Below are 18,477 nucleotides of genomic sequence, written 5' to 3'. Positions count from 1 at the left end.
CTTCTTCTTCTTCTTCTTCTTCTTCTTCTTCTTCTTCTTCTTCTTCTTCTTCTTCTTCTTCTCCTTCTTCTTCTCTCCTCCTCCTCCTCCTCCTCCTCCTCCTCCTCCTTCTTCTTCTTCTTCTTCTTCTTCTTCTTCTTCTTCTTCTTCTTCGTGAAAAAAAGTGTATATTTATAATTAGCCTTGTGGACTCAGTTTAGATGATCCAAATCTTGTTGGCAACATCTAGGGCATCATAATCAGGAGCCAAACAAACACAGGCCTTCTTCTCTCCATCAGGCCTTATCAGGGTATTGACTTTGGCCACATCAATGTCATAGAGTTTCTTGACAGTCTGTTTCATCTGATGCTTGTTGGCTTTGACATCCACAATGAACACAAGAGTGTTGTTATCCTCTATTTTCTTCATGGCTGTCTTGGTGGTCAGTGGGAATTTGATGATAGCATAGTGGTCAAGCTTGTTTCTCCTGGGCACACTCATTCAAGAATATTTTGGCTGCCTCTGGAGCTACAGGGTCTTAGGCTCCCAGAAGGTGGGTGACATTCAGATCTTCTTTTTGTGGCTGTGGATGCCTTTCAGCACTGCCTTCTTGGCTTTCAAGGCTTTCACTTTGGCTTTGGGAGGGGCAGGAGCTTCCTTCTTCACTTTCGGCGCCATCTTTGGTCCTTGGGCTTCTTAGGCAAGTTCTCCTCCCCCAACCGTAGCTCTGCCTGGCCTAGAACTCTATGTAGACCAGGCTGTCCTCAAACTCACAAAGATCCACCTGCCACTGCCTCTCAAGTGCTGGGAGTAAGGAAGGTGCCATCACATCTAACACATCTTTTCTAAAGAGAAGGCTGACATGCATCCCACTGCTGGACACTGGGAGAAGTTGGAACACTTTTAAAAGCTCGTTATAGATGGGGTGGCTCTTAGCTGGCTCTTCAGAATATATGTGTTTATAATCCAAGAAGAAAGAGACTCCCGTGTGGGGGTTGGGGTGGGAGGAATTTTTTTTAGACTCTTTGAGACAAGGTCTTTTTGAATCCACCTGTCTCCTCCTCCCTATCCCTAGAATCATAAGTACAAGCTATGTACTTATGGGCTCCTCCCTCCCTCCCTCCCTCCCTCCCTCCCTCCTTTCCTCCCTCCCTCTCTTTTCCTTTCTTCCTTTTCTTTCTTTTTCTTTTAAGAGGTGAATTTAGAGGCTTGGACTCGGGTCCTCTCACTGTCAAGGCAAGCACTTTCCCAACTGAACTGTCTCCCTAGCATCCTGTTTTACTGCTGAAATTATTTGTCCATTTATAGTCTCTATTCGGGTGACATGTGGAGTGCTGCTGGGGTGCCACTGCCAAAGGAAAAGCCTCTTCTTTTGGCCAGATTTTCACACATCTATGTTTAGGCTGATTTAGGGATTGTTCCAAACAAACTAAGGTAGGGAAGAGGGAGCAGGAGGCAGCATCTGAAGGTAGGCCTAGAAAAATTCTGACTGCAAAGCCAGGCCACCTTTAGTGCTTGTCTTTAGGGGCACTGCTCCATGTGAGAGAGGATGGACAAGTAGACATGCTAAGAACAGAGTCCAGTGCCCTCAGTCCTGTGATGGTCCTGATAGTTGTACCCAGTTGGGTCTGGGAGAAGAACTGGAAACAGTTATTACTTGACAGCTTGTTGCCTCTGCATCTTCCAAAAAGGAAGAGAGAGGCATACGCAAGCCATTGTGCTATGGCACCAAGCTATTGGTTAAGCAGCTATTTCCTGGGTACTGCCAGGGAACAGGTGCTGATACTAGGTAGCTCCTGTATTAAGATCTAGTTTCTTCCTCTGTTTCAGACAGCACACACATAACCACCCAAATTGCTAGCTATAAAAGGAGAAAGTAAGGTCTTAATTCAGGGAGTCATGGATGAGTTCAGAGGATCATGGGAGAGTTCTTTGAGGACTAATAACTTAAGAGGCAAACAGAAGTGTGTGTGTGTATGTATGTGAGAGAGAGAGATACAGAGACAGACAAAGACAAAGACAAAGACAGAGAGAATATGCAGAAATGGTAGCTAATTATTATTTTGCCTGTATATATGGATGTGCATGGGGTTTTGGTGTTTTGTTTTGTTTTGTTTTTTCCCGAGACAGGGTTTCTCTGTGTAGATCTTGGCTGTTCTGGAACTCACTCTGTAGACCAGGCTGGCCTCAAAGTCAGAAATCCACCTGCCTCTGCCTCCCAAGTGCTGGGATTAAAAGGCATGCGCCACCAATGTGCATGGGTGTGTATTTGCTAGTTTCCAAGTGTGGATGTATGTACATGTGTGTCCCTGTGAATGTGGAAGCCGGGAGTTGATGCTGGGTGTCTTGGTTGATTGCTCTCTACCATATATAGTGAGACAGGGTCTCTCATTTGAACCTAGAGCTTGCTGATTTCGACAGTCTAGCTAGCCAGCTTGCTCAAGGGATCTGCCTTTTCCATCTCCCTTGCTAGGATTACAGCTGGGTTGTCATGCCTGGGCAGTGTTTACATGGGTGCTAGGAATCTGAACTTGTGTGGCAAGAGCTTTATCCACTGAGTCATCTCCCTCATCTATTAACTAATTTATGATACAAAGGCATTTAGAGTTTGTTTTTTAATCTAGGCAAAGCAGAATCATTACATTATTTATAAGGACTCCATTTACCATAGCAATTATACAATATATTGCAATGTTAATGTGGACAGACTGTCTGTCCCTTTAGAGCAGACTTTGGAAGGGCCAGGACTGTGTCTGCTCCATTGGTGGCAGAAATTCCACTCTCAGTCTCCACCATGAATAGGGGATGGGCGAATGAATGTGGGGGCAGAGGGCTTCTCTGGACATGGAACATGTATCCAATGCTCATCTTCCTTGAAGCCTTGGTGAGGCTGAAGACTTTCATCAGCCTGCTTCACTGATGGGCTACCAGGCTTGAAGAGACAGAGGAGCTTGCCCAGTCTCAACGGCAGTCTGCCACAAAAGCTTTTGTTCTTGTCGTCAAGCCTTTATTTTTTCTTCTAAAGAATCTTTAGACTTTACCTTAATCAATGTTCTCAATAGATTTTTTCACCATTTTTTAAAAGGAATATGACAGGTTCTAAATTTATGGGGGCCTCCTCTTTCTTAACCCTTGTTGTTAACATTTACATATAAACAAATAAATATTTAAATCCAGCTGAGTTCATTCATTGTTTACTGTGTGTAAATTTCTAGGGCTGACCACTTGCGACTAGATAACCAATCAGAGGCGCATTCCTGGGTATGACTGCTTCCTACTCTCTCAGCATTGTTAATTGCTTGTGGCTCATCATCGAGGGATGGGACCCATGGGCTTCCTCAGCCCATGTTGGCATACCAACTCTTGTTGGAATTGTTCACCTCTTGTTCAGGCAGCTATCTTGTTGACATTCTGTGGGTAAAGCTTCCCTGTCATAGCAAGAAGGCATAGAGTGACAGCAGACTTCCTGGTTCTCTGGCTCTTCCAATCTTTCCACCTTCTTTTCTTCAATGTTCCCTGAGCCTTAGGTACAGGAGCTGTGTTGTAGACCTAGCAATTGAGGCTGAGAATCACATGGTCATGCAAATTGCTATTTGCATTTTGAGTAGTTGTAGCTTCCAATAACGGTCTCCTCTGCTGTAAAAGGAAGCTTCTTTGATGAGAGATGAAGTCCACGCGTCTCTGGTCCCTACCCTTTGTGCTCTGTTATCTCACTCTTTGAGACAGGGTCTCCATTAGTCCAAGGAGACCTCAAACTCATGATGTAGTTGAGGATAACCGATCCTTCAACCTCTATCTCCTGACTTCTGGGATCACAGGTGTGTGCTGCAGACCTGGATTGTATGGTGCTGGAACAGAACCAAAGGGTTGAGTGCAGGCTTGGAAGGTACTCTACTAGCAGAACCATGCTAGCTACACACTTTTAATAGATGTTTAATGGCATCTGATGTTTTGATTTGCACTTATCAGATGACCCATGGTTTTATTGCATGTATATTTTGTACATCTACATTTATTTATTATTTATGTTTGTTTGTTTGTTTATGAGGTGTATCTGTGTAGGTTAGAGAAGAACTCTCTGTGGTCCATTCTCACGACTTTGTGGACCTTGGACATCAAAGTTAGATCCTTGGTGTCTTAGTTATGGTTTCTATTGCCGTGAAAAGACACAAAGACCACAGGAATTTTTATAAAGGAAAACATTTAATTTGGGGCTGGCTTACGGGTTCAGAGATTAGTCCATTATCGTTATGACATGAAGCAAGGTGGTGCTCAGGCAGACATGGGGCTGGAGAGGTAGCTGAGAGTTCTACATCTGGATCAGTAGGCAGCAGGAAAAGAGAGAGAGCCACTGGGCCTGGCTTGAGCTTCTGAAACCTCAAGCCCACTCCTAGTGACACACTTCCTCCAATAATGCCACTCCCTATGGACCTACAGGAGCCATTTTAATTCAAATCACCACATTCCGGCTTCACATCGAGTACCCACTGTGCCATTTTGCCAGCCAAAGATATGTAGAGCTAAATTTTTTTTAGTGATGTATCTGTTAAAGGTTTCTTTTTCTATTTTAAAATAGGTTGTTTTATTTCCTTTCTGCATGTGTGTATGTACATTTGCATGAGTGTATATGTATGTTTGCACGTGTGGGGGCACAAATGTTTATGTAGGTGCAAATAAAGTTGACCTTGCGTATTGAGATAGGGTCTCCCAATGAACTCATCTCAGCTTTTGGCTCATCCTTTTATTATTATTATTTTAAATCATATGTGTTAGGTATACACATGTGTGTACAGTGCCCAAGGAGGCTAGCAGAGGGTGATGGATTTCCTGGAACTGGAGTTAGAATGAGCCACCTGATATGGGTAATGAAAACCAAATCCGATCCTCTGCAGAAGTAGTGAGTGCACTTAACCACTGAGACATTTCTCCATCTGTCAGCTGGCCTTGCTATCCAGCTGAGGGATTCAGCTGGCCTTGCTATCCAGCTTGCCCAGGTGATGTGGTCCATTTTTGCCTGGGCTGGATTTACAGACCAGTCTTGATGTCTACCTGCCATTTCTGTGGGTTCTGGGGAATGTGTACTTGCATCCACACATGCAGGCAAGGACTTTACCCATTGAACCATCTTCTCAGCCCAGCTCACATTCATGAGTTTTAAAAGTCTTTGTATATTTTAGATAATGGCCTTTTATTTGCTGACTTGTTTGTTTTCTTATTTCTCCCCAGACTGCCTTTTCATCCTCTTGACAATGTTTTCCACAGAGCAGAGAATTTTTTTTTCAATTTTTTATTAGATATTTTCTTCATTTACATTTCAAATGCTATCCCAAAAGTCCCCTATACCCTCCCCCTACCCTGCTCCCCTACCCACCCACTCCCACTTCTTGGCCCTGGTGTTTCCCTGTACTGGGACATATAAAGTTTGCAAGACCAAGGGGCCTCTCTTCCCAATGATGGCCGACTAGACCATCTTCTGCTACATATGCAGCTAGAGACATGAGCTCCGGGGGTACTGGTTAGTTCATATTGTTGTTCCACCTATAGGGTTGCACCCCCTTCAGCTCCTTGGGTACTTTCTCTAACTCCTTTCATTAGGGGCCCTGTGTTCCATCCAATAGATGACTATGAGTATCCACTTCTGTATTTGCCAGGCACTGGCATAGCCTCACAAGAGACAGCTATATCAGGGTTCTTTCAGCAAAATCTTGCTGGCATATGCAATAGTGTCTGGGTTTGGTGGCTGATTATGGGATGGATCCCCGGGTGGGGTAGTCAGAGCAGAGAATTTTAATGCATTGATGTGTAGCACATTGATTCTTTCCTTAATGAAATCAAAAAATCCCCATAAACCCAAAATTATCTAGATTTTCTCCAGAACTATTTCCTAGAAATTTATGTTTACTCTGATCCATTTTGTAGTTTGTTTTATGAAGGTGGGGAGGATTTTTAGTTGTTGCAACTGCACTTGTTTAAAACACTTTTTTGTTTGTTTGTTTGTTTTTCGAGACAGGGTTTCTCTGTGTAGCCTTGGCTGTCCTGGAACTCAATTTGTAGACCAGGCTGGCCTCGAACTCAGAAATCTGCCTGCCTCTGCCTCCTGAGTGCTGGGATTAAAGGCGTGCACCACCACCGCCTGACTGTTTAAAACACTTTTATCCATGGTATTACCTTTGTTCCCGTGTCACAGATCAGCTGACTATATGTCTTAATTTCTATTGCTTTCAGAAAATACCCAACAAAAAAACAACTTTGGAGGGATGGAGAGATGGCTTAGAGGTTAAGAATACTGGCTGCTCTTCCAGTGGTTCTGAGTTCAATTCCCAGCAATCACATGTATAATGAGATCTGGTGTCCTCTTCTGACCTGCAGGCATGCATACATGTGGGCAGAACACTGTTTACATAATAAATAAATACATACATCTTAAAAAAAAACTACGGAGAGAAATGGGTTATTTTAGCTTCCAGTTCTGGGTTCCAGCACATTATAGTGGGAGAAATCAAGACAAAAGGAACTTAAAACAATTGGGTACATCACATCTTCAGTCAAGTGCAGAGAGAAGTGAATGAGTGCATGCTAACCACTGTGCACTCATTTTCTCTACTCTCACACAGTCTAGGACTCAACCACATACTGCCTGAAGTGTGATGGGTCTTCCCATGTCATTTAATGTCAAAAGGACAATCTCTCATGGACATGCCTAAAGGGCAATGCCATCTAGACGATCCCTCATTGAGATTCTTTGTCAAGTGATTGTGGATTGCATCATGATGAATATATATATATAATTTATATATATTAATATTATTGGGCTCTCCATGTTCTATTTACCTACTGTATTTCTATGTTCTTCTGCCAATATAACATACTCTTGGTTACTAAAGCTTTATAGTATGTTTTTTAAAAAGATTTATTTTTATTTTTATGTGTGACATGTCTCTGTGTAACTATGTGTATGTATCTGCAGGTATGCACAAAGACCAGAACAAGGCATCACATCCCCTGTAACTGAAGCTACTGGTAATTATGAGCTGCTTGGCACAGTGCTGGTAACTGAACCCCAGGTCTCTGGGAGAGCAGTATGCTCTCTTAACCACTGAGCCGTAGATCCAGCCCCCTTATGAGTATGTTTTGAGGTGGAGTAATAATGATAATCCCCCAAGTTTGTGGTTCTCTTTCAATACTGCCTATGTAGATTTCTACCTTAGGAAGCAAGATGGAAAGAAGAAATTCTAAAGGAAGAGTCAGAATAGAAATTTAAAAAGCTAGAAATCAATGGAGAAAAATCAATAAATCCTAACGCTATTTTTAAAAAGTGATCCATTACAAAGTAAAACTTGAGAAAAGCTAAGGAAAGAGAAATGCCAGTAATTTCAGAAATGAAAAGGAGGACATCATTATAGATCCCTTGGTCATTAAAGATAAACAGAGCCTGGGGAGACAGCTAAGTGGGCAAAATGCTTGCGGTACATTCTGGATACCCTTTGTCAACTAGACGCAAACCTAGATTCACCTAGGAAGAGGGAACCTCATATAAAGAAATGCCTCAGTATCACTGGTCTGTGGTCATCCCTGTGAGGAACTGTCTTGATTGGTGATGGATGTTGGAGGTCCAGACAATTGTGGGCCACACCCTCTCTAGATAAGCCTCCTTCCTCCATGGGTTCTCTTCAGCTCCTGTTTTGTTCCTGCCCTGACTTAGGGATTGNCAGTTAACATGGAGGTGTAAGCTAAATAAACCCTTTCCTCCTCAAGTTGCTTTTTTTGAGGATGTTTGATCACAGCAACAGAAAAGCAAACTGGGACACCGTGCAAGGTTGACCATCTGAGTTCAAGCTCCAGATTCCACATCAAACTTATTTGGGGTCAATGTCTTGGACTGTGAACTTCACTCACACTATGGGTCTCACCTCTCCTCATGTGGGACTGTGAGGTTTAAAGGTATTTGAGTTTAATGTTTATCTTCTCCAAGGTAGATTAGATTTCTCCTGATGCTAAGCTTTGTCCGGAACAATAAAATGATCTGATGTGTTTCAAAACAGATCTTCTGTTCACTGCAGGAAGCACAAACTGACCCCATCACGCTGGTTGCTTCCAGCACAGGGCAGAACTCCTGACGGTGCAAACTTATAGAAGTGTGTATTCCACTCCCCACGTCCTTCTCTTCCTTCCTCCTGTGGTGTTCTGGTTTGTGTGTGCGCCCATGTATACATGGAGGCCAAAGGTTGAGGTTAGGTATCTTCCATAGTCCCTTTCCACCTTGTTTCTTAAAATAATAGATGTGTATATGTCTGTGTGAGAGAATATGTACCCATACCTGTGTGTAGATGAAGGCATCCTCTATTACAACTGTTCCTTTAAGGCAGGGCCTCTCTCTGAACCTGGCCCTCATTTTCTCAGCTAGGCTGGAAGCCAGCAGGCTCAGCAATCCTTTTGTCTCCACCCCCTCAGATCTGATGTTGCAAGCACATGAAGGATGCTGGGATCTAAACTACAATCTTCAGGATTGTACTGCCGAGCCATCATCTGAACTGCTAAGCCACCTCCCAAGCCCTCTTCACCTTGTTTTGTTTTGTTTTTTGTTTTTTATAAACAGGGTCTCTCAGTGACCCTGGAACTCACCAGTTTGACTAGACTGGATGGATAATGATCCACAGAGATCCTCTTGTCTCCACCTCCCCAGCACTCCCCATTACAAGCATATGTCACCATGCCTGAGATTTTCAGATGGGTTCTGGGGATTCAACTCTGGTCCACATCTTGCATAGCAAACACATTATTAAATTCATCACCACATCCGGAGATTTGGCATCTAGATATGGCCACACCGAGCTTCTGGCGCCTTGCCAGTCATATTTACAATTTTCTGCCCTGGTGCACTGGTTCCTGCTTGTGGCTGCCTGTTCCCCTCAGCTGTGAGTCTCTGGATTCACGGTGTTCTATATTTTAAACAGCACCTGAGACTTGTGGCCTCAATTCTCTGATAGAACTGAGAATCGCTTTTTTTTTTTTTTTTTTTTTTTTTTTTTTTTTTTTTTTTTTTTTTTTTTTTTAGTTCAGCTTATTCCCCTGTTCTGTGACTTTAATTCTGTATTTCCTTTGTTTCAAGGCAAAGGAAGCACCTCAGGAGTCTGAGATGGTGTTCACAGCCCGTCGCAGAGCAACAGTGACCTTCCAGACAAGCGGAGACTCGTGGCGGGAGCAGAAGGAGAAGCGGGCAGCCATGATGGTCGGGATCTTGATTGGCGTGTTTGTGCTTTGTTGGATCCCCTTCTTCCTGACGGAGCTCATCAGCCCGCTCTGTGCCTGCAGCCTGCCACCCATCTGGAAAAGCATATTCCTGTGGCTTGGATATTCCAATTCGTTCTTCAACCCCTTGATTTACACTGCCTTTAATAAGAATTACAACAATGCCTTCAAGAGCCTCTTTACTAAGCAGAGATAAGAAGGGCTGGGGAGATAAAAGGGAAGACCTGGGAAGAGAAAGGGGATCTGTAATCCTCATTTCACCCGAGACCTTCTCCCCACCACCCACAGCCCGATAATGACACTCCGAAAGTCGTACCATTGGGCCTGGAACGTTGAAGAGTTCTCATGGAGGTTGGCAACTGTTTGGCAAACACGCCCATGCCTTCTACAGAAGGACGTGACAGACATTACTAGTGAATTGTGCTCCATTTCTGCACTAGGCAGAAACCCTGCCAAACACTTTCAGGATAGATTTTAGGTATTGGTGAGCATTTGTCAGACCTGACATGTGACAAGGTTGATTTGTTTTTCCGTTATTTAGTACCGTGTCCCTCAGTGAGGGTCTCTCAGGAGTTTCCTGAGACTGACTCCCTGACACAGACTCTCCTCTATCCCTTATCCATCAGAGGAGTTTCCCTTTCTTAGCCTCCTACACAACCTCCACAGGACAATGATTCTCAGCTTAGAAGCAGATGGGCCTCACCCGAAGCCTTGATAAAACGTGTTCCACACAGGTGTCTTCAAGATGACTCAGTAGGTGAAGGCACCTGCCCCTGAGCCTGGTGGCCTGCTTTTGATGGAGACACACGTAATGGAAGGAAAGAAAAAAAAAAAAAACCTAACTGTTGCAAGTTGTCTCTAACCTCCAGATATTGCCAATAGTCCTCACCCCCATGTGCACACAAAATAATAAACAAGGCATATTTGAAAATAGAAAAAGTGTTCAGTAATTCATATTGACTGGATCAGACTCTCAAAGAGGTTTGGTGGTCTAGTGTTGAAATGTCTTCATGTTTTTTCTGTTTTGTTTTTGTTGTTATTTTTTGCAGATAGGGTCTCCTCTGTAGCCCTGGCTGGGCTGGGACTTATCATGTAGACCAGGCTGGCCTCTAACTAACAGATTCATCTGCCTCTGCCTCCCCAGTGCTGGGATTAAAGGCACGCGACACCACTGCCCGGTTTAAATAATAGTTTAGCAGTAGTTGTAATTCCTCTCCTGGGGTTAATGTAGATTGTCAGCTTGATAGGATTCAGAATCACCATGGAAACACACCTCGAGGAATTTAACTGAGGGTGTTTCTAGATTAGTTTAACTGAGGTGGGGAAACCCATCCTGAGTATGGATGGCATCATCTCATGGGCTAAGGCCCCTCTTTCTATGCTTCCTGGCAGTGGGTTCAGTATGATCAGACACTTCTAAAGTTCCTACTGCCTTCCTGCTCACCATAATAGACTGAAATCCTTGGAGCTGTGAGACAAAATCAACCCTTCCTTCCCAAAGTTGCTTTTGTCAGATGTTTAATCACAGCCTCAAGAAAAACAATGAATGCACTGCAGTTGGAGGAAGCAGAGTTCAGCTTCCACTTGGTAATTCAGCTTATACTTGGTAGCGTGCTTTTCTGAGGGAAGTCAGGGCAGAAACCACAGAGGAACATAGCTTACTGCTTCCTCTTTGGCTTATGTTCAGCTAGCTTTATATACAGATCAGAGACACTGGCCTAGGGATGGTGCTACCCATAGTTGGCCAGGCCCTCCCAGGTCAATAGCCTCAGGCCAATCTGAGACAATTCTCTATCTGAAGCTTCCTCTTTCCAGGTGACTCTATGTTTGTGTCAAGTTGGACAATAAAATCTAACAAGAGGAGCAGGCAAGGAAGAGGGTTGGGAGAGACAACACACAGAAAGTTCCAGGTGAAATAGGCACAGCTGCTAGAGGATGCTCATTGCTTAGAGGTACTATTCCTATCTTCTGTAGCAGGGAGGCTATAATGTGATTCTCATGAGGTACAGACAACCCTAGAGCAGCTTCAGTTCATTTCCCTGTTACATAGATGAAAGAACAGAATCAGCCTCCCCAATTCCCTTGAAGTTCTTCCACCAATGAGGCCAACCCTTCAGAGTGGCTAATACAGGCAGCTGGCTTCATTTGCTTGGGTCCCGGGGCCTGGGCTACTATGAAAGGTTGACTTCAGAGGCCCAGCTGCCTGTATTAGTTAGGGCTTTCTAGAGTAACAACATTTACAGAATAAATCTCTTCATATATATGTGTGTGTGTGTATATATACATATACATGTACAAGTATATGTATATGTAAAGGGGATTAGAATAAACTGCAGGCTATAGTCCAGCTAAACCAACAATGGCTGCCTATGAATGGAAAGTTCAAGAATCCAGTAGTTGTTCAGCCCATGAGGTTCTATGTTTCATCTGATCTTTAGTATATATAATGGGAGTCCCACAGAGGTAGGTTCTAATGCCAGGAAAGGACTTGCTAGTGAGAGCAAGCAGACAAGGACAGGGAACAAAAAGTAGGGGGAGGGGAGAGATCTTTTTTCTTACATGTCAACTCTAGAAGGTGAGGCCCAAATTAATGATGAGTTTTTCTATCTCAAAAGATCTGGATAGGGCTTATTTCCCCACCTCAAAGATCTAGATTAGAAGTGGGACTTTCCACCTCAAGTGATTTATCTCTCAAGTGTGCCCGGGTCAGATGTGGTCAAATTAACATTTAAGAATACCCACCACAGCGCTGAGCGGGCTTTCAGATATGGCACGTGATTTCCTACAGCTTGTCGCCCTTTGAGCAGCATGCCTTCCCAAACTATATCAGCAAAGGCATCTCCAATGTGCTGCGCTACACTTGAGAGAGCATCCTGTGCTTGGTGCCACCGTTTGTAGTGTTCTACCTGATCTACACATGGGGCAACCAGGAGTTTGAGCAGTCCAAAAGGAAGAATCCAGCCATGTACAATAATGACAAGTAGACGGCCTGCACCTGGATGACAGTCCCCTGCCTCTGAAAGAGCCTTCTCTGGGAGAGGAGTCCACACTGTAGTCTTGAAGACAATAAATTACTTATAGACCCCCCTCTCCCCCCTAAAAAAAAGAATCCCACCACAACTTCTAACTCCAGAGCTTTGAGTTTGTTAAGAAAACAGATTAGCCGGGTGTGGTGGCATATGCCTTTAATCCTGGCACTCTGGAGACAGAGGCAGATGGATCTTTGAGTTGCAGCCAGTATGATCTATAGAGTGAGTTCCAGGCAACCAGGGCTACACAGATAAACCCTGTCACAGAAAAACCCACCATCTCCAAAGAAAATAAGCCCATCCCCCAAAAGGGGGAAAACCAGGTTGATGGAAGGGGTGTGTGTGCTAGGGATGTAGTTCAATTGTTAGGCTGTTTGCCTATCATGCAGAAGCCCTGGGTTAAATTCTAGTTCTGTATAAACTGGGTGTGGTGACACACACCCATAATCCCAGCACTGGGGAAGGTCAAACTCACCCCTTGCTATGCAGAGTTTGAGGCCAGCCTGGGACAGGAGACCCTGATTCACTACCATGTATTCCAAACCCCCCCCCCCCAATAAAAAAAAGAAAGAAAAGAGACCAGTGGAAGTGAAATTTTCTCCCATGATTATTCTTAAATGAAACCAAATTAAACTTCAAAAACTATTTATTTGAGTAGATAATGCATGTACACGGTACAAAATTCCAGAGTACAAAAGGCAAACGNTGAAAAGTCATTTCCACCCTCTTCTAGGCGGCAACTGAGGCTGCCAGGCTGCTGTGTCACTTCTCAGAGACAGTCTNGGAACAGGCAAGCAGACGTATCACAAGCATATGTGTGAGTATATGCACACACACATATGCATCCACACATTTACATGTATTTATCTCTATTCCAAACACTAGCACTTNATGCATGTTCATGCATGTTTTCTTCCCCCACTTAACCATGTGGCTCCAAGATCCCTTGAACGTTCCTTGGCAATACACAGAGCAGGTCTATTCTTTTAAGTGTCTGCAAAATGCCCCATTGTAGATATGGGCCATGATATTTTTCACCTCTGTTCTGAATTAATGGTAGTTTCTAACCTTTTGTTATTACAAACGTTATTTTAATAAAAGTTTCTGTACATAAGAAAAGTTCCTACATGTGGCACTGCTGGTTGAAAAGGCGGTACATTGGATTCGTGATGCTATTCAATTGTCCTCCAAGGTGGCTATAAACTTAGAGCTCTGCCATTTACTGCATGGCGTGTTGCTCTACAGCAACACCCGTTTTCTTCCATCATGCAGCTAAGATCCGTCCACCACATCTGAAGGACGAACACACTAATGATCCTATTCGACATTAATGTGCCTTCCCTGCCGCAATACTACACATCTCCAAAAGGTGACCTTGTAGTTAAAGCCGGGAAACTCCTTTTCCATTCCATCCTTCAAGGTTAGTGACTAATGGACTTAAGAGGGCTTCTCTAGTGCTGCTGACTAGAACTGGCAGCCTGTTTAAACCTGAGCATAGGTTAGATTAGATCTATATTTTGCTACTATAGGATGCAAAGATAACAGTTTGGGGAGCCAACTTAACCAAGTGGAATGTTCTGACCATCTGATGAACCACAGTGAGGTGGGTAGGGTCCTTGCGTCCGCTGCCTTTACACATTCCAAAGAAAAGAGATGTAGACCTTGTGAAGGGTCAGGAACCTTAAGCAGTGACATGTGTCATTAAGACAGACCACAGGAATGTGACAAGTGGACTGTGATATGACCAGGAGGCCAGTGTGATGACATCATCCAAAACCGTGGAGAGGCCAGGCACATGAGGAGAGTATCAATGGAGGGCGAGCGTGGCCGTCGGGGAACTCGATACAGGCTGATGATGATACAGAAGCTGCGACTCCCCATGGTGTCAAACACACTGCCAATGAGGCACTAAAGCCCTGCTCATGACCTTATACATAGTTATTCTGAGAAGGAAAACATGCATTATTTTTTTGTATATGCATGTTCCTTTATGTGTATGGGGATGTGTGTGCATGTATATGTATGTGCCTGTGCATATGAAGGTCAGGGGTCAACTCAGATGCCATCTATATTGCTCGCCACCTAATGTTATGAGACAGGTTTTCTCACTGAATTGAAGCTTACTAACTCAGCTAGCCTGGCTGGTTAGTGAGCCCCAGGGGTCCTTTTGTCTCTTCCTCTCACGGGTTGGGAATACAAGAGCACACTGCTATGTGTGGCTTTGATTCTGGGGACCCTAACTCAGGTTCTCCTGCTTTACCGACTGGGACATCTCCCCCGCCCTCCATTACGTTTTACATATCATCTTGGCCCAGTGCCACCTGCTGCTAGAAGGAAGAGCATGGAAAACTCTAAGATGCATCTCAGAAGGCATTGACTCTTCCTCTAGCCACCCTCAGCTGCAACAGACAATACCACCCATGTTACTGGGCTCTTCATTATACTGCTCTGTATTAAGGTCTTCTTTGTCTTAGTGACCAACCCTGGCAATGAACACATCATAAAACACTTCCTTATAGTACTTCTCAGAGCATAATTCAGTTCAACTGCCTGAACCTTCACAAGCCAAAGTTCCTGTAGGAAGTTATTCTAGGATGCCCAGCTCCTTTAAACTGACCATCCATCACCTTGGGAGCAGGCAAGACAGAACCATGGAGGAGGCAGAAGGGATGCATTATAGGGGTTGCAGGTCAGGCTGGGTGTCTCTCAGATACCCCTTCAGGTAGTGACTACAATATTCAAGATAGAAAAGACAGGAGTCTGCCAAAGTAACAAAGGATAGGATTGGCACCTTGGGAGGTAGTAAGAGAGCTGTGGGAAGGCCTGCCCCGTGCTTTGTTCAAGGTCCTGAGGGGTCCCCCAGAAACAGTCTGGAGAAGGAAAGCCTTTCCTGGAGACCAATGCTGGCTTGGTTCCACCATAAGCCTGTGTCTCCACTGTTCTTGAATCAAGTGCTACAACCCAGACCCCGATCCAGAAGATCAGACTAACAGGAGCTCATTTTCAGCACCTTTGGATGCAGGTAGGCAGATACTCTATAGTGCTCGCCACTGCCCCTGTGGTGCTGGCTGACTACCCACTGAACATCCTCCCAGGCCTTCCACCATCACCTCAGTCTCACCCTGCTCACAGCTGCTCTGAGCTTGGTCTCAACCAGAGCATCCTCAGGAACTTCATGAAAAGCATGTGGGAGGGAAGGGCGCTCCTGACCTAGAGGCTGGTCCTAAGAATGCATGGCACTGGGAGCCAGCCCTGTGAACAAGCTCCCTGCTCTGTTTCTGGCTTCTCTTAAAGTACACACTGACAAACAAACCAACCAACCAACCAAAAAAGACTCACCTACAGATGTTTCCCCACCATCTTACAATTCTGGTAAAAGCCAGTAGGCTCCAAATACAATGCTATACTATGTCTGGGTACAGCTATGTCTGGGTACAGAAGATACTACCCTGAGAGGCCCTTCCCTTCCACCAGCCTCCAGGTCGATTCTGAACTGACCAGGGATCTCAGGGAATCTCCTCAGCCAATAATAACGTCAGACTGAGCAGCCCACTTCATGCTGGAATTACTCACGAAAGTGTTGTCTATCTGTTTTAGGATGTCTGATGCAAATGTAGGGTTCTCAGGTTTAATTCAAAGAATAACACAGTCTACCCACAAAGCTCTAAACAATACAGGTCGGCCACTGTTCATTGTTGCTTACCAGAACCAGATAGTAAGACATTACTGCTTTAGGTAACACATACTTTGAATGCAGGAGAGAGAAATCAGGTAGATCTGAGCTCGAAGCCTCTCCTCTGTTGGCTAGCTTTCCCAGTGTCAGATGTTGCTGCACAGACGCTGGGGTAACAGTGTCAGCAACAGTCTTACCCAGCTATGGACTTGCAGGCTGTAATACCAATCTGCCAGGCAAGATGAGAGCATTGGAGTCATAGAGGCATAGGTCAGCCACCTTATTCTGTTTAGATCTCTTACCTGCTCCTCAGGAGGGCGGTTGTGCCTGGTACAGAAGAGCAGGAACCTCTCATCATCTCTATTAAGCCTTGTGGATTAAGGAATGGGACAAAGTATCCACCAATCTCTCTCTACCAAGAGTTACCAACCCAATCTCTCTCTATCAGGAGTGACCACCCTTATGCTTTTACAACATGACCCTGCCACCTACAAAGTTTATGGAGTACACAGTGTAATGGAGTTTTATGAGAAGAGATGGAAAATAATCTGTGTTCTAAATTACTTTACAATTTCATGTTGGGCCACATTCACATTTATCCTTGGTTACAGGCAGCCTGTAGTTGATCATGCCTACAACCACACCAAAAGAAATTCTAGCCTGATCCTCCTGCCTCTATCACAAGTGTGTGCTACCATGTCTATTTATGTGATGTTAGGGATGGAACCTAGGCAAGGACCCTACCCACTGAGCCCAGCACCTCTTCTTTCCTATCAGTATGCATGCCTCATGCCTCTTAATCATACATTAGGAAACTAAAGTTGAGAAGCACTTCTTCTGTGACTGCACAATGCCCCCACCTGCTTCTGCTTAATGGTCCCAACCTGCTGTTCATGTGTATGCTAAGTTTATACAGAAGGGAGCACAAATCTCACACTGGGGTTTACCTAGCATGACCCAGTTGCTAGGTTCCTGATACCTGGAGATCTGGGGGTGCTCTGTGATTGCTTTGGTCTGCTCATGTCCAGAGGCTAAAGCCAACCCTTTAGGGGTTATTAGAGGCCCTCCTTCCCATCTCAGCTAATATCCTACTCCTTTTGGCTCTGGCCCAAGTGCTGTTCACTCCGTGGAGTCTTCCTGCCCCTGTTACTACCATCTTTTCCTCCATGCACAGCACCCAAAGTCTTTTCCCTTGTCTGACCTGATAGTACTCAACAGTCTATACATCTTATCTTCACTGAAACCCTGACAGTGCAAGAACATGGGATATGCTTCCAGCACCCTCACAGCTATGCTTGACCACATGCAGCCTGAGGGCAGGCACACACCTACAGCCACACCAGAGCAGATGCCTGAGAAGCATGGCTCCAGATCAGGGGTTCCTGTTTCCAAAGGCCATCACGGGCACTTGGTATCAGTCTTCACAACACAAATGGGTAGACTCTAGTCAACCTGAACCTCGCCTGCTTCTGTCTTTACATCTCTTGGCTAATTGCTCTGCACCCCAACCCAGCCTAGAGTCCTTACGTACTGTGACAAGCCAGAACAAAAGGCACAATGGTAGGTGAATGGGCTGGCTGCTCATCCAGCAGCCATTTGAAACATTTCAGGGGACAAGCTTTGGGGGAGGGGAGCAAGAGGGTTGTTCTCTGGGCCTCTGCCAGACACCAGAAGGGCAGGGGCCATGTTCAGTTACATTTATCTCAGGGCTTATTTCTTAGCAGTTGCTCAATACTTGCTGAACATAATGCTCTTTATTCTCAGGGCCTGCACATATCTGGTACCTTCATAAATGCAGTGTCACTGAAGAAATGGAAGTTGATTGGTCAGAGTGAGTGGGCACTGCCTATGGGGCTCTGAGTGTCATCCGCACTGCCCACAGTTCTTCATAGGGCTCTGAGTCCATCAGCCGCAGCCAGGAGAGACGAAATGAAACAAGTAGGAGAAAGAAAACATCCGTCTAGAGAACTGAAATGAATTTTCCTGGGTCTCTCTGCCATCACGGGCAGAACCATGTCAAGATCCTGTAGTCTATACATGTCATTAAAAAAATATCAGGGACATCCAGAAATGGAGATGGAGTTTTCAGGAGGCCTTGGCTTTGATCTTAGATAGTAATAGCTCATTCTTTCGGCCCTCCTAGAAAAGCAGAGTAAGAGAGAAGCAAAGATGGTTAGTCACTGGTACTCATGTGGGGGTCTCTGAAGGGGCCCAGCCTTTCCCCAGTCTTGCTAACTGCTTTTTTGTTGTGGTTGGTTTGTTTTGGCTTTTTGATTTTTTTTTTTGAGACTTGAGACAGAGTTTTAGATGACACATTGAGAGGTTCTAAGAGCGAAGATGACAAGTAGTCTCAGTCTTAAGAAGGCGCAATGAGAAGTGTTTATGAAGGGTACTCCTTTCTCCAATAGTGAGTTATTTGAGCTCCGTGACTAAGCTTGTTGAGGGCTATCATTGAGGAATGTCACCGGCCTCATTCCCTGCCAATGGTGCCCAGCGCCCTGAAATACCAGTTACCTTTCTGAATTCCATTCCTGTGGCAAACTCTA

At 44.7% G+C, this 18,477-nt stretch overlaps 2 protein-coding genes and 1 pseudogene across 5 annotated transcripts in view; 1 reads left to right on the top strand and 2 right to left on the bottom strand.

Moving 5' to 3' along the window:
- LOC110301108 (5-hydroxytryptamine receptor 5B) overlaps positions 1-10,099 on the top strand; it is a 16,644-nt gene extending 6,545 nt beyond the window's left edge. The window contains exon 2 of the mRNA XM_021171355.2: positions 9,090-10,099. Coding sequence (XP_021027014.1) covers positions 9,090-9,425 — 336 coding nt within the window. The 3' untranslated portion in view covers positions 9,426-10,099. The remainder of the gene's footprint in view (positions 1-9,089) is intronic.
- LOC110301113 lies at positions 197-658 on the bottom strand (annotated as a pseudogene).
- Positions 10,100-12,886: 2,787 nt separating the features above from the next.
- The window catches only part of Ccdc93 (coiled-coil domain containing 93), a 72,823-nt gene continuing 67,232 nt past the window's right edge, over positions 12,887-18,477 (bottom strand). For all 4 annotated transcript variants that reach the window (XM_021163351.1, XM_029477824.1, XM_029477817.1 and 1 more), the window contains one exon: positions 12,887-18,070. In XM_021163351.1, coding sequence (XP_021019010.1) covers positions 18,017-18,070 — 54 coding nt within the window. In that variant the 3' untranslated portion in view covers positions 12,887-18,016. The remainder of the gene's footprint in view (positions 18,071-18,477) is intronic.

Source organism: Mus caroli, chromosome 1 (genome assembly GCF_900094665.2).
Source record: "Mus caroli chromosome 1, CAROLI_EIJ_v1.1, whole genome shotgun sequence".
Taxonomy (NCBI): domain Eukaryota; kingdom Metazoa; phylum Chordata; class Mammalia; order Rodentia; family Muridae; genus Mus; species Mus caroli.
This window is presented reverse-complemented; position numbering and strand designations above follow the sequence as displayed.